This window comes from Saccostrea cucullata, unplaced genomic scaffold (assembly GCF_032062105.1).
Source record: "Saccostrea cucullata isolate Sc308-1 unplaced genomic scaffold, CSIRO_AGI_Scuc_v1 ctg6135, whole genome shotgun sequence".
Taxonomy (NCBI): Eukaryota; Metazoa; Mollusca; class Bivalvia; order Ostreida; family Ostreidae; genus Saccostrea; species Saccostrea cuccullata.
The window spans coordinates 16,845-41,552 of record NW_026933260.1 but is presented as its reverse complement, the minus strand read 5'-3'; the positions used below and the strand labels follow the sequence as shown (position 1 = coordinate 41,552).

Genomic DNA, 24,708 nt, shown 5'->3' with positions numbered 1-24,708 from the left:
CCATGTCTCTACGACTTCTCATTTTGAAAATTTTTAATTATTTGTAAAATTCAAAAGGTTTCAGGGGCTATAACTCATTGAAGGGGTTTACGAATCCTTTTGCAATGAATAGTTTGAAAGGTCCTCCCAAGTAGTCGTAGACATCGGTGAAGGTTTCCTATCTGTACGGTTTACAGTTTTGGAGGAGTAGTGATAACAAGCATTTCTTGCGTAAAGGGCAATAACTTCGAAAGGGGTCAAAGATCGAATATGGGGGGTCATTTTTCGGAATAACTTTTAATATCCAGTATCATGAACTATAAAGATTTTAGATAAGTCTTGTGGTTTCAAAACATCTCCAGAAATAAAATAATAATAAACAGAAGCATTTCAAGAGGTCTTTCCACAGAAAGGTAGAAAGACCTAATAATAAAAAAAAGAAACAGAAGAAAATCAATAGGTCTTTCCACAGAAAGGTGGAAAGACCTAATAAAAAGTCTGCCGACAGCCTGTATACGTGATAACTCTCCACACGTCCCTCTGCTAAAAAAGTGCCAAGCGACATTTAATTCAACAAGCTGATTCAAAGAATTCTGCCCCCCGCTTTCGGTGTCTTTGTGGATAGGTGTCATTTTTTTATGACATATTGTGTCAAATCTTGTCACGGGTAATGTACATGTCAAATATGAAAGCCCTATCTCTTCAAAATCAAAAGTTAAGGAAGTGAAACACTGATGACCCCGTATGGCAAAATAGCGAAGATTAATTTTTTCTTAAATGCAAATAAATATATTGGTACCCAAAGTAGGACCATCTCACAAGATATACGATTGTGAAATATGAAAGCCCTAACAACACCTCTTCAAAAGTTAGGATCAAGGATAATTTTTTGAAAGGTAGCTCAAACTCCAAGGTCAAAGGCTCAACGTTGTTAGTTTCTTAAAAAAAGATCTTGCCACAAGTATTACATATTTGAAGTATGAAAACCATTGCCCGAACCTTTCAAAAGTTATGGCCATGGTTAAAGTTTTTAAAAAGAAGGTCAAACTCCAAGGGACAAATTTTTTATATCCAATGAAAGATCTAGCCACACGTATATAACATATCTAAAGTTTGAAAGCTTTTGCCCAAAGCGTTCAAAAGTGGCCAAGGTTAAACATTTTTAAAAGTACGTCAAACTCCAAACCCAAAGGTTAAAATTTTTTTATACAGTATCCAATGAAAGGTCTTGCTATAAGAAATACATATATGAAATATGGAGGCCCTAGAAGCCACCGTTCAAAAGTTATGGCCAAAGTAAAAGTTTGTAATTTTTGTTTAAAAGTGGGACAGAGTCCAGGGTCAAGGTCAAAAGGTCAAATTCGGTGGTACCAAAGGAAGGTCTTGTCACAAGGAATACATATGTGAAATATGAAAGACATAGCTTTGCTAAATCAAAACCTGTTCAAAAATTATGCCCAAGAATACATTCTTGAAAGGTATTTTAAACTCCAAGGTCAAAGGGTCAAAGTTATTGGTTTATTTAAAAATTCTTGTCACATGTATTATATATGTAAAGTATGAAAGCTCTAGCCCAAACTGTTCAAAATTTATTTCCAAAATTATTGTTTTAAAAAATAGATCATACTCCAAGGTCAAGGTCAAATGAAATTTCTTGATATCCAATGAAAGGTCTTGTAACAAGTATTACATAAGTGAAAACCCTAACCCTAACTGTTATAAAGTTATGACCAAGGCTGAAGTTATTAAAGCGTAGGTCAAACTCCAAGGTCAAGGTCAAAAAGTCAAAGTTGTTGGTAGCAAATAGAAGGTCTTGCCTTAAAGAATAAATATGTGTAATATCAAAGTCCTAGGATTTACCGTTCAAAAGTTATGGCCAAAGTAAAAGTTTGGAATTTTTGTGTAAAATCGATCAAACTCCAAGGTCAAGGTCAAAATTGGTGGCACCCAAAGAAAGGACTTATCACAAGGAATATACATGTGAAATATGAAAGTCATAACTCCACTAAATCAAAAGTTAAGGGCATATTTAAAGTTTTCGTGACGAACGGACATAGTGACGGACAGATTAATGGGATTTAATGTCCCCTCGCTTTGACAAAAGCGGGGAACAATAAAACCTGCAATACAAGGAGTAAGTCGTCTACTGAAACTGCGAATAGGACAAAGTGATCGTGAATCAAGGTCATGTCATTTGCTAAGGATGCAAGTAATCTTCAAAGGTGTAGCAGTTTGCAATTTTTCAGCAGTAGAAAGAGAACAACAAAGGAATGTACAGCTCTTCTGATAGTGACCTTGAACTTGTACTAATGACCCTCCGTCAAGATATGACTCACTCTGCAGTTGGTTATAAGCAAACCCCATCTGTATGTTACCAACTCGAGGAGTTCACATGTATTCATCTGAAATATCTTATCCTTTGTGATCATTGGGCAAGGCCATGAAATAGAACGATGATCCATTAATACTAAAATGTATGTTATAATATTAAAAATCCTTTTTTCCTCTTTAGTGTGTGAATTATATTTCAAAGGAAAAAAATCCAATCTCTTTAATGCCACCTGCATGGCCCAGTGGTTAGAACGTCTGCTCTAAGAGTCGCAAATTTAGGAGTTGATTGCGGGTTCGAATGAATACTAATGCTGAGACCGTTTAATCCGAGGTCCCGAGTAGCAGTAGGAGTAAGCACGAAAAAGATCCCTCCCTGCTCAATGGCCATGAAATGATGAGTGTCGAGTACAGGATCAAATTTGCAGCTCACCACGGGCACCTGTAGGCGTCTTCATATGAGTAGAAGCCACTTGAAAGAGACATTAAACAACAGACAAAACAATCTTTTATAAGATTTTTAGAAATTGTGGAGTTTTTACATAAAGTATACGTCAGTGTTACGAGAAAATTTTGTTATAATTGAGATTCAATTTTCACCTACAAGTTCGACGCACTGTAAGGCATGTAGCCTTGTTCACACATCCTCTTTGTTCTTTTATTGATATAAAGATAATTATACATTAAAATATTTTTTTATTTTTAACCCATATTTGAATACTCATCTTGAAGAAAATGGGGGTAGGGTATAGTTTTGAGTATGACTTCAGTTTGTCTGATTTTGCGGAAATATTTCCCTGTAGTTGTCCAGTGGGGATGGGGCATGCAGTGTCCATATAAAATTTACATATTCAAACTTCAACTTACAGAAGACTGTTCTCCGGAAAAAAAATCTGAGACAACCCCCTTCATACCTTCTGAGATTGTAATATGCCTTTTAACGATCTCACTCCACCTCCCCAGAAACAAATCCTTATATAGACGAAAATTCAACTAATTTTCTCAACTTTTTTCTCGCCATGTTCACAATCGGAACTCTCTGGATTGTTCGTAGTTAATACACTGGGTTTGAGTTATGGTATGTGTATACATATTAGGCTACATTCCTAAAACTTTATGTGTACTTTAAAATACGGGCGTCATGTTTTAGCAGCTTTGGCATAAACAGCAATGCGCTAATTCGTTAATACCTCTAAGAAATCATTTACATACAATACACTGAACGGACAGTGATTACGCCAAATTTTGAATACGCCAAATTATGTACACATACAGTACAAATAAAAATAGATTTAGATCTGTTATATGCAAAGCCATCACAGATTTGTGCAAACAGTGGTGTAAACATCCAGTGCTAACTGGTCATAGCAGACATTGTCTCTTTGGCATGCTCGGGTATTCGAAAATTGTCAATAATTTGTTTTTAGTTGTTTTTCATTTAACCCTTTAGGTAGGATTTATGAATATGGAATAAATTGGGAGACCTTATTTCCCTAAAGAGGTGATCAATTTAGGCAAAGAGGCCAATTCTTTTACCATAGGGTTTCTTTAGACGCTGTTACCAAAGTACATCTAATCTAATAAAAGTATTGAGGACTATAAATGCACCATTTTCTGCATAACTAATTGTTTACAATGTAGTCTAAAATGAATTCAGCCAAATTAAAAAGTGTTTTCTAAATACCTAACTTTCTTTTGATTACGCAGAGCTAAGAAGGCCTTATCAATAGTTTTTGATCGAGAAATGGCAGATTAACTTGATGGAAATTAAGAAAGATTGAATATATTGAAATTGCGTCACACAAGTTGCATCATATTTCTGCTTCCAGGGCACTTGCGAAGCTACAAAGTATACGTGCTTTTAGTTCAAATAAAGCCGTGAAATGTCTAAATTGACACCATACCGATTACAAAAGAAACAAGATGTGTTTCTGAAATACTGATGCCCCCGTACGGCAACAAAGCAAAGGTTAAGCTTTCTCAAATGCATATCAAATATCTTGGTACCTAAAGTAAGGCCTTTGCGCAAAATACTAATATGAAATATAAAACCCAAGCACTACATATTCAAAGGTTATGACCAAGGTTAACGTTTTGAAAGGTAGTACAAACTCCGGGGTCAAGGTCAAAGGGTCATGGTTGTTGGTTTTTGAAGAAGGGCCTTGTCTCAAATGTTACATATGGGAAGTATGAAGGTTGTGGCCCTTACCCTTCAAAAGTTATGGCCAAGGTTAAAGTTTGTAAAAAGAGGTCAAATTCCAAGTTCAAGGTCAAAGGGCCAAAGATTTTGATATCCAATAAAAGGTCTTTTCAAAAGGATTACATATGTATGAAATCCCAAGCCCTTACCGTTCAAAAGTTATGACCAAGGTTAAAGTTTTTCGTAAGGTTCAAGTTTTTTCGTAAGTACGAAAATGTCCAAGGTCAAAAAGTCAAAATTGTTGGTTTCAAATGAAAGGTTTTGTCGCAAAGAATTGATGTTTGAAATATGAAATTCCTAGTATCTACTGTTTGAAAAATTAGGTCCTACGTAAAGGTTTAGATTTTTTGTGTTAAAATGGTTCAAACTCAAAGGTCAAGATCAAAGGGTAAAGGTTCTTGATATTAAATGAAAGGTCTTGTCACAAGGATTAAATATATGAAGCATGAAAGCCCTAGTTTTAACTCTGCAAAAATTATGTTCAAGACTATTTTTAAAGTAGGTCAAATTCCAAAGTCAAAGTTCTTGGTATTCTATGAAGCGTCTTCTCACAAGAATTACATATGTGAAGTATGAAAGCCCTAGCCCTTACCATTCAAAAGTTATGGCCAAGATTAAAGTTTTTTTTTGTCATAAGTACGGAAATCTTCAAAGTCAAGGTCAAAATTGTTGGTAATTAATTAAATGTCTTGCCACAAAAAACATATATGAAGTATAAAAGTCCTGGTATCTACTGTTCAAAAGATATGGCCAAAGTAATATTTTGGAATTTGTTTTGTAAAAGTAGGTCAAACTCCAAGGTCAAGGTCAAAAGGTCAAATTTGATGGTACCCAAGGAAAGGTCTTGTCATAAAGAATACACATGTGAAATATGAAAGTCATAGCTCCACTAAATCAAAAGTCATGGGCAAAGTTAAAGTTTGTGCGTACAAACAGACAGACAGAGAGACAGACAGACAGACACAGACACAGACAGACAGACGGACGGACACGACAAAAACTATATACCCCCGAAACTTTTTTACGGGGGCTTAAAAATGAATCATTACAAGACTATGATTGTTACTTGTGTTCTTTCAAAACAGGTCAGGGATGCTTTCTCCTTTATTGTATTTGATCCCTCCTCTGAGGTATGCTCCCTGTGATTGTTGCGCTCCTGATTTGTATCGTTTAAATGAACATTTAGGCATGGCAACATATTTATTATCATCAAATCTCATTGATGATATCATCACAAATACTATTTTACTGTTTTGACTTTTTAAAGTAAGTGCATCCTGACCAGAACAAAAACGCACTTTTAGGGAAAAGCAGGGATAGGGTTTTTTTAATGTTCATTGGGTATGAATAATAAGCTCTAAATATACGAGTTTTTCCAAAATCTTTAAAATCTTGAGTTTCATCGTGCTGTAGAGAGATTTTTATTGTTGATGAATTTTTGTTTATAATTGATGTTTTTTATTTCAAATATAATTATACATCAGTATCAGAAAAAAGAGGAGAGATGTACATTATTTATATTGTTCTTAGTGATATACATAATTTATAATGTCATTTAAATACAAGGAAAACATAGTAAATGTATGTTTCCTTTTCGTACTCTCTTTCAAAGTGATCATTTAAAAAAATCATACTATGAATGCAAAAAAATTAATTTCAAATTATTGTAGAAGTCAGTTGTTCCAAATTCCTGTTCCAGACGACATATGCCATTCTCTTTATAATGAGCATGATTTCTGGACCATGGAATCTATTTCACAGAACAAATCACCGACAGTGCTTCTGAAACTGGAATTGCAAGTACTGATATATAAGCTATAAATGTTCTTGTTACAAACAAAGGATGTGCTGTCCTCAAATCGTACCCAAACTGCCTATTGTATTTAAGTAAAGTCAACATTTTGTTGTTAGCGGAAAAAATATTAGTTCTTTTAGATATGACCTCGTGGTTACATAAGTTTTCAGAGTTTATTTGTCGCTTTCTCCTGAATTTTTATGTTTCGTGAATTATTTTTCTCAAAAGGATGAATGAAAATCTACAAAATATATGTATCAAGTTACCAAATTTCGACTGAGACAAATTCATAAAACAAACCAACGAGTTTAGATGCCTCACCCGCTTCTGATGTCAAAATAAACTTCATCTTTTCTTCAATTGGACCACACCACCCACACCATCCGCGACACCGAAAGGACATTTCCGCTCCGTCTGCTGAACGCTGAAAATCCAGTATATCAGTTTCCCAGCCTCCCGCTTTACCGAATACAAGCTGAAAATAGATTTAGTTTTGTTCTTATCATAATGACACATCTCTATAAAAAAAAACGGGGTTATAAATTGACTTGAGTATTCCAACGCAGGTCTTTCCGTCTTTTTATCCTACCGCCTATATGTCCGTAACTATTGAGGGATCAAATTCTTATGTGAAAATTCCTTAAAATTAGATTTTAAAAAATCATGAAATTTTCGCGCAATTTATATGAATGGTGCCCTGTTTCTGCAACCTATTCTCTGTGTTTCTTTCAGACAGATATATTGCTGTCCTGTTGCAAAACATGTATGCATTGATAATGCCATTCGTCAACATTTCTTATTCTCAACGCCAATTTTGCAATTTAATATTTTTAAAAATATTTATTTTCCTCATATTGGTCAAAGTAACAAAACAAAAATTAATATGAAATCTTTTTTAAAGTAAGTATCATTAATTAATACACATTTTTACACAGATTTTTTTTTCAATTGATATTTGAGCTGGAATTCTTTGATTATCTTCATAATATCACTCTAAGAATGATTTTCAAAATTTTCAAGGACATATGATTTTATTTCTTTAAAATAAAACTTACAGTAGGATCAAATATCATCCCTGTTCCATGAGTATTGATTTTTGCTCTGGAAAATCGAGAACAGTTCTTAATCCACCTTTCTCCAGCACAGTCAGCTGTTTGTCCAAAAGAAAGACTAAAATTTCCTGTACGCACTGCGAACGTATAATCTTTTCCATTCACAGACATATCCTATAAATATAAAAATATACAGAGAGACAAATGTAGCACGAAAAATATCCATAATGCAGAGAAATTTGCATATATTACAATATAGAGATGGCAAAGATTTTTCATCATAAATCATATGTAACTGAGTTTTCAATACGAACGACAACTTCTTTGTATGAAAAATGGCTTTACACATGTATTGGTACCCAGTTAAACATAATAAAATACCAGGTCCAAAAAAGGCAAATAAAAGCCAAAACCAGTTATAAGAATTACATAAATATTATACATGTATCAACTTATTTTTATCCCTATTATATTTTAATTTATTGTTCTTTATAGCTTTTTTTTTCTTTTATGAGATCTCTTTCAAGGGCAGATTTTATCTACAAAATCGTTATTTTTAAAATGATTTTTAGCTGTTACACTATAAAAATTAATGAAATATTGTGAAATTTGATAATTAAATAAGCATTTTAAGAAATAAAGTCTTAAATTGATTATTTGATAGTACAAAAATATTTTCTTGAATCTATTCTTCAGAGCTGCAACAACATTAGTTTCTTTTCCTAAATCTCTAAATTAAATATTGAGTATGTTGGAATAGATTTTGGCAAAGTTAATTAGAATATAAATAAAACTATTGTTTTAATAATCGATTGTCAAAAAATATTTATTGTCACGGAAATTGAACAGTTGATTGTTTTGAAATGTATCGTGAAGCGTGTACCGGTACAAACCCTGTTCAATTGTCTTATTAATCATTAAAAGGAAAATGATTGTGCAACTTGCTTTTAAAAGATTAGTTATTCATGAATATATACTTCTGAATACAACTTTAAATAAAACTGTAACAGTTCGAAGATTCGGTTGATCTGCCTAAGCAATTAAAAGAATTATTATAAATAAATCAAAAGTTGTACAAGTAAAAAAAAAATTTAAAAGAATTAAGAAATATAAATAAAAATAATAATTGAAAATTGATGATGAGTTTTAGGGAAAAATAACAATTTTTCAAATTTTGCATTTTATTTAAGTGCATTACGTTTTTTCTCTCTAATCGAATATTTTACAATAGGTCTACGTATTTTGTCTCTTCAAAAGTATATTACATTGTTTTAGTGGGTTCATCATTCAACGACATTAGACAGATCCTTTCTCATTTTAAGTGTTATCCAATTGTACAAAAACAGAGCAGACCTTGAATACCTGCTTAACAATTTAACCAACGAACATAAAGTGTAAGAAAAATGCGATCATGAGGGTCAAATATACACATCAAAATCGTCGAAAATTTAGTAGCCACCGGGGGATTTGTCCCCTTGGACCCCATTGAGATCCTTACGTCGACCCCAAACCCCTGCCTAAACTCAGGCGCCTACATAAAAACTATCCTTGCTACGCCCCTTGTGCCTCTAATGACGCTTCGAGATGTCAAATTGGGATAATTCATTCATTTCGATTCCAAACTCTGTTTGATAAAAACCAAATCTCAATATGTTTTTAACTTTCAATAGTTATGCCTAATCATTCTGATATATTTAAGTTATGAAATTGCTGTATCCAGAGATATTTTGTCCCCGTTTTTTTTTCTTCATTTTGCCTTAAGCACAGTTGGGCGAATTTAAAGTTGGGCGATTTCATATAAGACGGTAACATTTTAAATAGAACTGTGCCTGGGCAGATTAAAAAGGACCAAAATTGATAGTAATTGCAAAAGGGCACACGGGACATAAATTCGTCCGTATGCAGTGTTACCTTTATGTTAATGGCCACTTTCAAAAAAACTGCTTTCTTTAGTGGGGGCCTAAATGTAGATGTGCAGCGTTTGTATTTGCTTAACCAGTTTGAGTTGTCATGTTGAACAAAGGAGTTTTCATACTTCAGAGTGACATACTCCTTCGGATTTGTTTGCATGTCATGACAATAAATCTTCACCCTCTTTCCATTCGTTACTGCAGGATACAGCCAGTATTCACCATCTTTTGCTATCCTTGAGCATCCAGCGATGTCAGAACACGTCTGGGGCACTTCATAAACAGACAATTAATATTTCACAAAGGACAATTTTTTATCGAGAAACAAAAATGATAAATCAAACAATGATGCTGATAATGATATTGATGATAATGATGAGGGTGTCGATGATGATGTTGGTGGTGATGATGATGCTGATGATGATCATGGTGGTGGTGGTATGGTGTTGATGATGATGTTGATGGTGTTGATGATGATGTTGGAGAGGATGTTGGGGTTAGTAGGATGATGATGTTGTTGATGATGATGGTGTTGATGAAGATGTCAGGATCTAGCTAGCATCAGCGTCGGCATTAAAAAAAAACAGCATAACCTGGATCAGCAAGGAAAGGATAGAACTAGCATAGCTAGCATTGGTCTAGGTTTATAATCAGCATTGACCTTCTTAAAATCAGGATTATGCTCGTTTTATAAAAATTATTAATAATACCGACTTGTTTTTCACAAAACGAAACTGCAAGTAGGCATTCTTATTTTAGTTGAGAATAAAAACGAAAAATGGATTGCTTGAAGTTAAATTATTCAATACAATCTTATATATTTATATATTTCAATCTGAATCAGCTGATAACCAAACGTCCTATGGAGTCCGCTGCTGAGGCCACGCCACTGCTTGATATTATTGAAAAAGGTGATAAAAGGGTTAGTAGTTAAGCCAGATGATCATATAATATCGTTTTAATTTTATCAAAATTTGGGAAATATTGTACTATCAAGCTAAAATTTTCAACATTTCTTTATTAGCTCACCTGAGCCGAAGGCTCAAGTGACTTTTTCTGATCACATTTTGTCCGCTGCTGAAGCCCGTCCGTCCGTCCGTCTGTAAACTTTTTACATTTTCGACTTCTTCTCAAGAACCACTGGGCCAATTTTGACCAGACTTGGTACATAGCATCCTTGGGTAAAGGGAAATTTAAATTGTTAAAATAAAGGGCCAAGTCCCCTCACAAGGGGAGATAATCAAGAAATGACAAAAATAGGGTGGAGTCAATAAAAAATCTTCTTCTCAAGAACCACTGGGCCAGAAAAGCTGAAACTTATGCCAAGCATGATCATATAATATCAAAGTTTTACATAGAAATATATAGGAAAAATATGGGCCAAAAATTTTATTTAGAAGCATCCTGGGTAAATATAGGGCGGGGCCACAATGAAATATATAGGAAAAATCTTTTAAAATCTCCTTCTCAAGGCCAGAAAAGCTAAAATTTTCAAAGTGTGCGAAGTATGACCCCTGGGGTTTCTTTTATTATTTTGAAAATCTATTTTATGTTCTTTTACATAGAAATATATAGGAAAAATCTTTAAAAATCTCCTTCTCAAATTTTGTGTGTAGATTTTAAATTGTCTAAATTGTGATCAGAAGGGTAGGGTGGGGTCACAATATGTATTACATGATACTAATTTTGTTTTTTGGTATTTTATGTTCTTTATAAATTTTGTGAACTCAGACTACATGGTACTAATTATAGCCTCAGTCCACGAATTTTTTGATAACCCCTGTGGTAACGCACTTTGAAAAAATCATGCACTTTGAAAAAAAAATTTCAAAGTGCGTTAAACTGAGAACAAAATCAATGCATTTTGAAAAAAAATCAAAAGTACCTTAAATTTGAGACACACTCAACGCACTTTGAATTTTTTTTTCAAAGTGCGTTAAGAGTGTACAGTCGCGGGTCATAAGTATTCGTAAAAAAAAACAAAATGGCGGCGATGTAAACAAAACTAGGTCACCTTAGTTTCATCAAATTTTTAACTTAATTAAATTTGCACCAACCTTAATGTTTCATAAGGCAGCCTTTTGACTTGATTACTGCTTTACTTCTTCTTGGAATCGACTGGTATAGCATTTGAATGAATTAATGCGGGATGTTTTCCCAGGCCTTTCGAACGGCTACTGCAAGGTCATCGTTGGTCCTCAGATTATGAACATTTAAGTTCATGTTTCATTTTCTTCGAGCAATTTTCGATAATATTTAAGTCAGGACTTTGGGCTGGCCATTCAAGTGTTGTTATTCCCTCTCTAGTCACGAAATCTTTGACTACTCTTGCTCTATGCACAGGAGCATTGTCGTCTTGAAATATATACCTATTGTTAGGGAAATGCTTGGCTACAACAGGCCATAAATTGCTATCGATGATTTCAATATATTTTTTGGCATTAAGATTACCTTCAACAACACATAAAGTATCTACACCGTAAGCTGTTATACATCCCCACACCATCAAATCTAGGCGCCGTCCAGGAGGGGGTGCAACACAAGGGGGGACCCATTCTTCGCCGTCCTTCCGCTACACATACACGCTTTGTTCTCCATCAATCATCATCTTACATTCATCACTGAATATTATATTATTCCAAAACCCATCCACAGTTTCGTGTCTATATTGTTTACACCAATTAACTCGTTAACCCCCTTTCCTCAAAATTCTTTTCACTGTACTTTCTGAAAGTCTTCTTGCTCCATTTTCATTGGTAACATTCGTTAATTCTGTCAAAGTCCTTGGGCGATTATTTTTCACAAGTCGGATAAGTTGCCTTTCCCCTTGTGGATACTACACTTACGCGGTCTGCCACTTCGATCCTTGTTTTCTGCACTTCCACATCTTTGTTGCCGCTTTAAAAAACTGCATATTGTAGAAATAGGCTTTCCTGTTATATCTGATATTTCCTTTAACTTTATATTAGCTTTAGACAACGATAAAATACTTTCTTTTTCGGATGCACACAGTTCAGATCCTTTCCTACCCATTTGTTTTGATAGCGAAAACAAAACATTTGCAGACGACAAAATACGTCATAACAAAGCCACGTGATTTGTCGTGCTTGTGTATATTTGTACGTAGTAAGAGGGATAACTCTAATTTATGCGTCAAGAACGACGCTGAAAGGGGGAGCGAAGCGCGGCATTGAAAAAGTAGGCCGCCATTTTTTACGAATACTTTTGACCCGAGACTGTACATCAACATTTTTTTACCATGGGGAAATTTAACGCACTTTGAAAAAAAATATGTAGTAAACAAAAATTCTAGACTTCGATTTTAGTAATTGAGAGAGTTAATTTGTAATAATTATATCTTTCGAAAACTTGTTAATTTACGTGAATTGCTTTAACCTCATAGAGAACAAGGAGAAGACGAGTAGAACGTCTCTCAGTCCAACTATTTTTGTTTTACATAGCCGTGGGTAGCACACTGAACGTTGTAACCCCCCCCCCGAAAGTAAGCCAAAATTTTCAATGTCTATATTATGTAACTATATCTTTGTAAAACATTCGTATGCCTAAGCACCCCTCCCGGTACCCGATGCCTATGCTACACCAAAATATGAATTAGCATAACTAGTATGACGTTGAAATCTTTCTATAAATTTTAGTTTGCATAAAATGCATGCAAACTGGAAAAAAATAAGAACAATTATAAAACATTAAAGAGAGAAAGAATTTTCAAAGTATGGAAAAATCAAAATCGCTCACTTTCACATCCTGAAGTGACCTTATCACTGAAAAATTATCCAACAGGTTCAATTATTTTTCATATCTAAGATTTGTAAGAATATCAACCATACACTTTTTTCAAAGTGCGTTAATATGGTTGATATCAACGCACTTTGAAAAAAAAATTTCAAAGGCGTTGAATTGGTCCCAAATTTAACGCACTTTGAATTTTTTTTCAAAGTACGTAATTTGTCAAAGTGCGTTGTAACAAACCCCTCGTATTTGAATACACGTACTAAGTAATTCACAATCGGAATTTCCTCTAAGTTGACGGAAACTATAAGTGCAAGCAAATTCATAGAATTGTGGTCCCCCGCTTTCGGTGTCTTTATGATAGCATGGTAGAAGTTTCTCTAAAGTTTAGCGTAAATAATATTATGACGTAATATTTTAATAAGAAATTAACTTTTCATAAATTGAAAATCACATTAACTTTTCAAAATGCGTGATAGCAGGGAAAGGTATATGTTTGATATTGCGTTAGAAATAGTTAATGGTGTATGCGTTAAAATGCATGACTGCGGTGAATGGGGTTATTTGAAAAATTCATATCAAAAGTTATAAGGAAAAAATAACATTTTTGAAAACCAGGTCAAACTTCACCGTCACAAGATCAACAAAATATTGTATTTAGAAAGATCTTGTCACAGGTAATATACATGTATAATATGAAAGATGTATCTCTTCTCATTCAAAGATATGACCATGGTTAAAGGTTGTGAAAAATAGATCAGACTTCAAGGCCACGATATCAAATTTATAGTATAATTCGAAAGTTGTTGTCACGGGTAATGATCTTTAATGTGAAATCCCTCTTTCTTTTCATATGCAAATTGGGCCAATTGAAAGTTATGATCATTATTTTAAAAGGTAGGTCAAACTTTAAGGTCACTGGTTCAAAAATCATAGTGTATTTAGTCACAAGTAACATATATATTTATGTAATATAAAAGCCCCCTTTCTTCTCATTCAGAAGATATAACCAAGGTAAAAGTTTTCGCGATGGACGGAAAGACTGACACGCGGACAGACGAATGAAATTTAATGTCCCCCTCGTTTCGCGAAAGCGGGGGACAAAAAACTTTAAATTTAGATGTAAAGAACATACTTTGAATCATTCTCTCAGTCACTATGCCCTGCGTTGTAAAATCTCCCGAAACGGACTCCTTGAGCATTTCCGACGATGGATTAACACGGTCTCTATCATATTTGTGAAGATAAGCAAGAGATGATGTGAAAATTCCTAGTCCCAAAACCAGCAGAAATCCAAGTATTGACACAAAAACACAGTGTTTGGTACTTAACTTGCAGGATTCTCTTCTCATTAGATCCTGAAAACCGTCCATTTTCTTTTTCAATTTGAAACACAATCTTAAACGACTTTTTTTTTGAAGAGGCACTTATAAACAAATAAGAGTGTATATGTAAGTGCAAGTAAAACACCTAATTGATATTATTCTCTAAAGTACGATGTTGGAAAAATCTCCAGTCAGAATTTCCTTTTTATGTCCCGTAAACGAAGTTTTAGGGTTATTTAGATTTTTTGGTGTCCGTTCGTCTGTCTACCTGTCTAGCTGTCTGTCTGTTTGTCTGCAGCAACTTTAACATTTCCCATAAGTTACGCAGGTTGTGTATTTTTTCTGCAACAGCTGCGACATTCATTCCAGTACTAATTAACAACAAAAGAAAGCATTTTATTGTTTATATAATATAAAGAAAAGTTAAGCATGAATTCAATTAACTTGTCATGTTACTAATCATACATGTACAAATTCACGTTTGATATTGTCATAATTTTACACAATAAATGGTATCTAATTTTGCCTTTAATGATAAGATTGAAAAGTACTCCGACAACCTGTATACGTAATAACTCTCCACATGCCCATCTGCTAAAAAAAAGTGCCAAGCGACATTTAATATAATAATTACAAATAAACCTAGAGCAGAGCTTGTTGTAAAGCAACGAGTACGTCTTCCGCTGAAACTGCGATTAGGACAAAGTGACCTTAAGTCAAGGTCATGCCATATGCTAAGGATGCAAGTAGTCTTTTCAGGCGTAGCAGTTTGCAATTTTTCAGCAGTAGAAAGACAGCAAAGGAATGTACATCTCTTCTAATAGTGACTTTGAAATTGTACTAATAACCCTCTGTCAAGCTATGACACACTCTGCAACTGGTTATAAGCAAACCCCATCTGAATGTTCCCGACTTCACACATATTCTTTTTATCTAAAATATCTTACCCTTGTGATCTTGAGGTAAGGCCATGAGCCATGAAATAGAACGATGATCCATTAGTATAAAACATTATGTTATAATATTAGAAAATGACCCTTTTTGTCCTCTTTAGTGTGTGAATTCTATTTCAAAGGGAGAAAATCCAATCTCTTTAATGCCACCTGCGTGGCGCAGTGGTTAGAACGTTAGAACGACTGAAGAGTCGCAAAGTAAGGAGTTGATTGCAGGCTCGAATACTATTACTGAAACCATTTAATCCGAGGGCCCGGGTAGCAGTAGGAGCTAGCGCGAAAAAGGTCCCTCACTGCTCAATGGCCATGAAATGATGAGTGCCGAGCATAGGACAAAATTTGCAGCTTACCATGGGCAAGTGATGGCGTCTCCATATGAATGGAAGCCACTTGAAAGAGACATTATACAACAGACAAAACAATCCTTTTAATAAGGTTTTGGAAAATTGTGGAGTTTTTACATCAAATATACGTCAATGTTACGAGAAAATTTTGTGATAATTAAGATGGAATTTTCACATTCAAGTTCGTTGCGCTGTATATAAGGCATGTGGCCTTGTTCCCACATCTTCTTTGTTTTCTTTACCAAAATATAGACAGTTATACAAAAAAAAAATATTTTAATTTTTTACCCCTATCTGAATACTCATCTTGAAGAAAATGGGGGGAAAGAGTATTGAGTACAAAAAATGTCTGACTTCAGTTTTTCTGATATTGCGGAAACATTTTTCCTGTAGTTGCCCATGGATGACCGAACAGCAACAAACAGTGGGGATGAGGCATGTAATATCCAAATGAAAATTTACATATTAAAACTACAACAGAAGACTGTTCTGAGAAAAAATCTGAGACAACCCCCTTCATACTTTTTGAGATTGTAATATTTCTTTTATCGACGCCTACCCACCTCCCAAAAGAAATCCATATATAGACAAACCTTCAACTAATTTTCTCAACGTTTTTTTTTCTTGCTTCAAATTTACACGCCATGTTTACAGTCGGGACTATCTGGATTGTTCGTAGTTCACTGAATTCGAGTTATGGTACGTGCACGTGTACTTTATGCTACATTGCTATTACTGTATGTATACTTTAAAATACGGGCTTCATTTTCAGCGGCTTTTGCGCAAACAAGAATGCGCTATAGCTAATTCATGAAAACCGCTAAGAAATCAATTACATAAAGAATACACTGAATGGACATGTGTAGTGCTAATTTATGAGTACGCCAACAACACTATACCCAGTGATTACGCAAAATTTTGAATGCGAGAAATTATGTATTTTTTGAGATTTTAATATGCCTTTTAACGATCCCACCCCACCTCCCAAAAAAAATCCTTATATAGACGAAAATTTAACTAATTTTCTCAACTTTTTATTCGCCATGTTTACAATCGGAACTATCTGGATTGTTCGTAGTTAATGCACTGAGTTCGAGATATCGTACGTGTATATTATGCTATATTCCTAATACTTTATGTGTACTTTGAAACACAGGCGTCATGTTTTAGCAGCCTTGGCTTTTTATAAACAACAATGCGCTAATTCGTTAATACCTCTAAGAAATCATTTAAATACAGTACACTGAACGGACAGTGATAACGCCAAATTTTGAAAACGCCAAATTATGTACACGCACAGAACAGTTCAATGACTTACAAATAAACAATAATCGAGGACCTACATTGTAGTGTTCATGTTCCCGAAAATATACTTTTCTTGTAAAATAGAGGCATATATTTTATATACACAAATAGATTTAGATCTGTTAAATGCAGAACCAACACAGATGTCTGAAAACAGTATTGTAAATATCCACTGTTGACTGGTCATAGCAGACATTTTCTCTTTGGCATGCTCTTGTATTCAAAAATTGTCAATAATTTGTTTTAGATGGGTTGTTTTTTATTTGACAGAAGGTAGAATATATGAATATGGAATAAACTGGGAGACTTATTTTCCTTAAAGAGTTGATAAATTTAGGTAAATAGGCCAATTCTTTTACCATAGGATCTCTTGAGACATTTTTACCAATGTACATCTTTCAAATCAAAGTATAGAGGACTATAAACCGCATTATTTTTTTTTTAAACTAATTGTCTATATGTAGTCTTAACTGAACTCAGCCAAATTAAAAATTATTTTCTAAATATTTGACTTTCTTCTGATTAAGCAGAGCTAAAAAGTTTGTTGTTTTTTCATTGAATGTTGTTTATTTTGATACTTTGATAATTTCCTACCATGGCTGTTAGTTTTAAGTCAGATTTCAATAGTTTTTGATCGGAAAAGGCAGACTAACTTGATGGAAATTAAGAAAGATTGAATAAATTGAAGTTGCCTTCTACAAATTATATATTAATTATAATACAAATTATATAATTATATAACAAATCGTATTTCTCTTTCCCGAGCTTTTATGCTTTTATGCATAAAATTATCACCCAAGCCAATATCATCGTCATGAAATCGAAAAATAAGACAGTTATTCCTTATATTTACATGCTCTTGATTCCGCCAATCCACATGCTAGACGCCCAGCTTCTGTTTCTCCATTTGTCCCGCCCCGCACGGGATTTTTTTTTAACCACGCCTATCAATGAACCAGGACATTGATGAGGAAATAAAGTACATTAACTATTTGTAATTTTATCTCGGACAAAGACATTAGAAATATAAACATAAGACTCTGATTGTTATTCAGTCTGATTAAAATGCAGATCTCTACATAGCGCAAAGCTCTTTTAATCAGATTGATTGTTATTTGTTTTTCTTTTGAAATAGGTCAGGGGACGCCTTCGTCTCCATGGTATTTGATCCCTCTTCTGAAGTATGCATCAAGTGTTTCCTGTGCTCCTGATTTGTATCGTTTCAATGGACCTTTGAGCATGGTGACACGTTAATTATCTTCAAATCTCATTGGTTTTGTCATCACAAATAATATTTTGCTGTTTTGACTTTCTAAAGTAACTACATTCTGACCAGAACAAAAAGGCACTTTTTAAGGAAAATCAGGGATAGGGATTTTTTTTTTTACATGTTTATTGGGTATGGATAATAAGCTCTAAATATATGATATTTATTGCTGAATTTTTGCTTATAAATTTTTTTTATTTCAAATATAATTATAGATCAGTATGAGAAAAAGAAGCCTGATGTACATTATTGATATTGTTATAAGTAATATACATTATATATAATATCATTTACATACAAGAAAAGCATAATAAACGTATGTTTTCTTTTTGTACTCTTTTCCAAAGTGGTAATTTAAAAGATCATAATATGAATGCAAGGAAAATCAATTTTAAATTATTGTTGAAGTAAGAGGTTCCAAATTCTTTTTTCCAGAAGAGAATGTCATTCTCTTTATGTTGAGGGTGATTTCTGGGACCATGGAGTTTATTTCACAGGACAAATCACTGACTGTGCTTCGGAAACGGGAACTGCAAATACGGATAAATAAGATATAAATATTCCTGTCAGAAAGAGATTAAGGATGTGCCGCCCCGAATGGTACACAACCTCAGTAAAATTCTTAAGTATTAGATAAAGTCAAAATTTCGTTTTTAGAGGAAAAAATATTAGTTCATAGAGATATGACCTCGTGATTACATAAGTTTGAGATGTTAATTGTATCTGTCCTCTGAAATTTTATATTTTGTAAATGTTTTTTTTTCACAAGAATGAATGATAATCTACAAAATATATGTATGAAGTTCCTAAGTTTTGTCTGAGACAAATTCTTAAATCAAACCAATAAGTGAAGATGTCTCACCCGCTTCTGTTGTCAAAATAAACTTCATTTCTTCAACTGGACCACATTTTCCACACCATCCTGCACACCGGAAGGACACTTCCGCTCCGTCTGCTGAACGCTGAAAATCCAGTATACCAGTAGCCCAGCCTCCCACTTTACCGAATACAATCTGCAAATAGATTAAATTTTGTTCTTATCATACTTATGCACCTCTTTAAAAACGGGGTTTTAATTGACTCGTGTATTCAACCGCAGTTCTTTCCATCTTTTGTCCTTCCGCCTATATGTCCTTAACTATTGCGGCATCAAATTCTTATTTGAAATTTACTTAAAATTTGATAAATAAAATTATGAGATTTTCGCACAAATTTAATTACATGGTGTCATGCTTATGCAACCTTTTCTCCGTGTTTCTTTCAGACAGATATATCGGTTTTCTATTGCAAAACATGTATGCATTGACAATGCCATTCGTCAACATTTCTTATTCTCAACCCCAATTATACCACTTATTATTTTAGAAGTATTTATATTCCTCATAGTGGTCAAAGTAACAAAACAAAAGTTAATGCTACTTTTGCGACATCTTTGTTTTTTAAAGATAAGTATCATTAATAAAAATACATTTTTGTCAGACAAATATTTGATTTTTTAAAAACAAATCTTGGACTCTGTCATTCTTAAAAATATCAAATCTGCTGCATCTCCTATACCACTGTATAAAAGAACAAGGTTCACCTTTGCCTTATTTGGCCCTGTGTATTTCTGAAAATCTGAAATTACATAGTTTTAGTTAACAATGCATTAAATATCCCTTAGATCTTTGGTGACTGTGTATCTATCAAAATGACGTAATTTTCTGGCTAGTCAATGCATTATGACGTCACAAATTGCGTCAATTTTCTCATATTCTGCGCAACCTCTGATCTAATATATGCAACTCGTATATGATAGAACTGTTTTTGAGAATTCAAAGACAGGTTTTATTTTTTAGATCAGAGAGTGCGCTCACAGTATTTTTCTTCCCTGAAAGTACTTAATTATACCTGTTTACCTAGAAATTCAAGAACATTGCAATTTAATAAAGCCAGTTCTTCAAGACCTGGACTTTTAGGAGAAAATTCTTAATACGATATGAAAGCACTAAGTCTCTATTTTATTTTAATGCTTCAAATTGAAAATCAAGTGTTGTTCAATCAGTTGGTATATCTACAGAGCCATTTTATGCATAAAGTGAACCGACTTCTTTATGATAACTTTGCAATAAATCATGATAGTGCCTTTTGGCACCTTCTCTTCTATATTAACAAATTGGGAAGATATTAACTTTTTCCATTGCAAGAGATATCACTTTATAATCACATCATGGTCGGGGTTATGATATTGTGAGCTTAGTGCTCACAGACATAATTAGATTCGGAAAAAAAAATAAAAATCATAAGCTTCATCTTAAAACCTTGTGAGCGTTCACTTCCCGCTCAAATTTTTAACTCTGCTAAATTAAGTGTTAATGATTATTTTAAAGAATTTCAATAACATATTTTATTCATTCTACGGATTTTTCGTTTTTCTTGTTAAGACAAGGAACACGCGATGGGTGACCAATGTATATAGAATGCTTCCTCCTTCTTGGCGCCTGATCTTTCCTCTAATTCTGGTGTTTTTGAGGTCCCCGTTCTGCTCCCGCCTTATTTTTTTTCAATTGACATTTGAATCCTTATCATTTTCTTCATGTTTCTCTCTAAGAATAATTTTTTTAAGGACATGTTATTTTATTTCTGGAAATTAAAACTTACAGTAGGATCAAAAATCATCCCTGTTCCTCGAGTATTGATTTTTGCACTGGAAAATCGAAAACAGTTTTTCCTCGACTTTTCTGCAGCACAGTCAGCTGTTTGTCCAAAAGAAAGACTGAAATCCCCTGTAGGCACTGCGAACGTATAATCTGTTCCATTCACAGACATATCCTATAAGTAAAAATATACAGAAAGACAAATGTACCACGAGAAATATTACTTTATAAGAATATATAATGCAGAGAGATTTGCATATATTAAAATGTAGAGATGTCAAAGATTTTTCATCCTATAATCACATGTAACTGAGATTTCGTTATGAACGACAACTCAATTTTATGAAAATGGAACTATTTGTACCCAGTTAAACATAATAAAATACCAATTGAACTTAAAAAAGAAAGACAAATAAAATCCAAAACCCTTTTAAGAACCAAGTAAATTTCATACATATATAAATTTATTTTTATGTCTATTTTATTTTAAATTATTGTTCTATATAACATTCTTTTCTTTTATAAGATCTCTTTCAAGGGCAGATTGTAGCTAAAAATTTGTTATTTTTAAGATGATTTTCAGCTGTTACACTGTAAAAATTTATCAAAGAATGCAAGATTTGATAATTAGATAAGCATATTTAGAAATAAAATCTTAAATTGGTTATTTGATAGAACAACAATATTTTCTTGAAGCTATGCAGAGCTGTAACAACAAACATAAATTATGCAATAGTTATAATTAGTTTCTTTTCATAAATCTTTGAATTAAATATTGAATATGTTGAAATAAATTTTGAAAAGGTTAATTAGAATATCAATAAAACTATTTTGTTAATAATCGTTTGTCAGAAGATATTTAGTGTTACGGAAATTGGACAGTTGATTGTTTTGAAATGTATTGTGAAGAGTGTACCGGTACAAGCCCTGTTAATTGTCTTTGATATTAATCATTAAAAGGAAAATGATTGTGCAACTTTCTTTTAAAGGATTAGTTATTCATGAATTTATACTTCTGAATACAACTTTAAATAAAACTGTAACATTTCGAAGATTCGGTTGATCTGCCCAAGCAATTAAAGAAATAAATAAATTAATAATTTCACAAGTAAAAAAAATCTTTAAGAAATATCGATAAAAAATAATTGAAAATTAAAATTCAGTTTAAAGGAAAAATAAAATTTTCTTAGAACTTGGTTTATGATTGAATATTGCTGGGTTTTTTTTTTCCAAGTGCATTGCGTTCTATCTTTCTAACTGAATATTTTACAATTTAGCTTCCGGAGCTTTGCCCCCGCGGACCCCATTGAGATCCTTAAGTCGACCCCAAACTCATGCCTAAACTCGGGCACACACATAAAAAGTACCCTGACTACGCCCTTAATTGTTTCTCTAATGAAGCTTCCAGAAAACAGATTGGGATAACTTATTTCGATTCCAAATTTTCTTTGATAAAAAATCAATTCTCAGTGTGTTTTTTCACTATCAATATTTATGTCTAAACATTCTGAGATATACTGAAAGGAAAAAGAAACGCAGGGTAGCATAATATTCGAAAAAAAAATTGACCGCATGACCGAAAATTACCAAAATTTGTCAAATGAGAAATATAGTTACTATGCACCAAAGAATTACTCAACCTTAAAAATTATGAAGTCACATAGGGAAAACGCTAAAAAGCCCAAAACACGTGCAATTTGATGACGACGAGTTTGTCAACAAATCTCATTGCACCATTTTATGCACCTAAGATATGCATATTGTTTTTCAATATTTAGAGACGCTATGAATTTCTTACAATTTTGGTACAGCTTACGGAAGTTCCATGGGGTCTGGTTTTCGAATTGCCTAATTAATGGAAAAAAGGCAACAACGGGTAACTAAGAAGTTTCTTGTAAATTTCCCCCATAAAACTTGTATCCTGTTGTCAGAAATGGCCTGGAATGGTTTTCAATCAACCGTGACGATGACGTTAACACGAAACAGAGTCATGTAACGAGCGGGTTATTCGTCCTGGCTTCTCTTAAATCGCCATCTTACTACCATCAAAACCCAAAACCGCCTTTTATACAGTAGACTATCATAATCATTACGTTCACACGAAAAATGAAAGAAAACAATTCCGCAATTTGGTTTTTTGAGCCGATCAATTTACTGTTTTGTTCCTCTCACTGGCACATGCGCACGTCGTATGTCTAATTTTTTTGCTAGTTACCCAAGTCCAATATAGCCAGGGATTGAAAAATAAACACTGTAATGAATTCCATGCAAAGAAGAAATAAGGCTCATGAAAGATGCGCGGGGAGACATTGAAGACATTGAGAGTTTTCGATTTTCACTTTTGGGAGGTATCGTCATATGAACTTCAATAACATTAATTAATGAACAAAATCAAATGGGATTTTGGTTATATCTATTTGAAAGATGAATTTAAAAGTTAGATAGGAATTCTGACAAAAAATTAAAAGAAAAATGAATTTAATTCACCTCAAACGTTTACCCTGCGTTTCTTTTTCCTTTCAGTAAATTTAGTTGATGGAATTGTTGTTTTAAAGGAGATTTTGTCCCCGTTTTATTTTGCCCTTTTGTCTCAAGCACAGTTGGGCGAATTTTAAGTAGGCCGATTTCAAGGAAGATGGTATAATTTTACATTCAACTTTGCCTGGACAAAACTAAAATTGACTTAAAAATGATTGTAATTGCAAAAGGCCACATCAGACGAAAATAAATCCGTATGTACTGTTACCTCTATGTTAATGGCCACTTTCAAAAAATCTGCTTTCTTTAGTGGAGGCGTAAATGTAGATGTGCATCGTTCGTATTTACTTAACCAATTTGAATCGTCGTGTTGAACAAAGGAGTTTTCATACTTCAGAGTGACATACTCCTTCGGACCTCTCTGCATGTCATGACAATAAATCTTCACCCTCTTTCCATTTGTTACTGTAGGATACAACCAATATTCACCATCCTTCGTCGTCACAGTGCATCGAGCGATGTCGGAACACGACTGGGGTACTTCAGAAATATACAATTACATATTATATCTTAAAAACCACAATCAAAAAAACAAAAATAATAAATCAAACGATGTCATGATGTTGATGATGTGATGATTATGTTCTTGATGTTGATGATGATGATGATGATGATAATGATAATGATGTTGTTGTTTATGATGGTGAAGGTGATGACGATGATGTTGATGAGGGTTGTAATTATCTTGATAATGATGATTATGTTGATGATAATGTTGATTATGATGATGATGTTAAATATAGTATTGATGATGATAATGATTATTATCATTATCCTGATGATCATCATCTTTATATAATTTGAATCTGACGTGTATAATCCTTCCTGATTTAAATTTCACAAAGAAAAAAATTAGAAAGTATTTGCAGAACGTTTCAAACCAAAGTGCTTTTGGTCACCACACCACTTTGCTTCGGAAACGATTCATTAAATTGCTGATTAAAAATTTACATTTAAGATCTTGTTTCCTTATACTTCAAAAGATATCCCTGTCATATTTTGGGTAGATAATTAGAAATATTGATTTCAGTCATCATCCAATTGAAACCTATTCAAAAATTATTCAGCCATAAATCGTAATAAATATGTAGAAAACATCAAAGAATAGAGTCAGCATGGTCAATAATAATACATTAATGGTCTTTTGAGTTATCTCCATTTTTTTATTAACTAATTTGAACAGCATTGAACCTTTCATCTAACATGCAAAAATGTAATTGTTTATGGGTTGTGGAGGGAATAGGTTGTATTTCATGAAGAAATCACTGGAATTTAACAATTAAATCCTAGCTTAAAACTCATTAATTTTTCAAGTAAACCCATTCC

The 24,708-nt window shown here is 33.3% G+C and overlaps 2 protein-coding genes across 4 annotated transcripts; both read right to left on the bottom strand.

The window, feature by feature from the left end:
* Window positions 1-5,579: 5,579 nt before the first annotated feature.
* Window positions 5,580-23,854, bottom strand: LOC134237793 (A disintegrin and metalloproteinase with thrombospondin motifs 9-like). 2 transcript variants are annotated; one of them, XM_062719938.1, is made up of 4 exons: window positions 23,591-23,854; window positions 20,849-21,019; window positions 19,071-19,221; window positions 5,580-6,295 (listed from the first exon to the last, which is right to left on the bottom strand). In XM_062719938.1, exons 1-4 carry the CDS (start codon window positions 23,747-23,749, stop codon window positions 6,258-6,260), a joined length of 519 nt encoding a protein of 172 aa, XP_062575922.1. In that variant the 5' UTR covers window positions 23,750-23,854; the 3' UTR covers window positions 5,580-6,257. The 2 variants fall into 2 exon arrangements, with proteins under 2 accessions (XP_062575922.1, XP_062575921.1); XM_062719937.1 differs by lacking the exon at window positions 5,580-6,295 and adding an exon at window positions 18,546-18,738.
* Window positions 6,319-14,421, bottom strand: LOC134237791 (A disintegrin and metalloproteinase with thrombospondin motifs 9-like). 2 transcript variants are annotated; one of them, XM_062719936.1, is made up of 5 exons: window positions 14,150-14,421; window positions 9,266-9,537; window positions 7,358-7,528; window positions 6,603-6,777; window positions 6,319-6,492 (listed from the first exon to the last, which is right to left on the bottom strand). In XM_062719936.1, the coding sequence occupies exons 1-5, from the start codon at window positions 14,385-14,387 to the stop codon at window positions 6,476-6,478; spliced, it is 873 nt and encodes a 290-aa protein (XP_062575920.1). In that variant the 5' UTR covers window positions 14,388-14,421; the 3' UTR covers window positions 6,319-6,475. The 2 variants fall into 2 exon arrangements, with proteins under 2 accessions (XP_062575920.1, XP_062575919.1); XM_062719935.1 differs by having other exon boundaries at window positions 6,319-6,777.
* Window positions 23,855-24,708: the final 854 nt, after the last annotated feature.

Bases quoted from the DNA above. Each gene is read 5' to 3' on its own strand.
- LOC134237791 (XM_062719935.1), bottom strand. From the start codon at position 14,387: ATGGACGGTTTTCAGGATCTAATGAGAAGAGAATCCTGCAAGTTAAGT. The intron at 9,538-14,149 runs GTATGTTCTTTA...CTGTTTATGAAG, and splicing joins GACTGAGAGAATGATTCAAA to TGCCCCAGACGTGTTCTGAC. The intron at 7,529-9,265 runs GTAACACTGCAT...TTATATTTATAG, and splicing joins AAGTGGCCATTAACATAAAG to GATATGTCTGTGAATGGAAA.
- LOC134237793 (XM_062719937.1), bottom strand. From the start codon at position 23,749: ATGCAGAGAGGTCCGAAGGAGTATGTCACTCTGAAGTATGAAAACTCC. The intron at 19,222-20,848 runs GTAAGTTTTAAT...ATCTATTTGCAG, and splicing joins GGATGATTTTTGATCCTACT to ATTGTATTCGGTAAAGTGGG. The intron at 18,739-19,070 runs GTGAGACATCTT...CCGTATTTGCAG, and splicing joins TATTTTGACAACAGAAGCGG to TTCCCGTTTCCGAAGCACAG.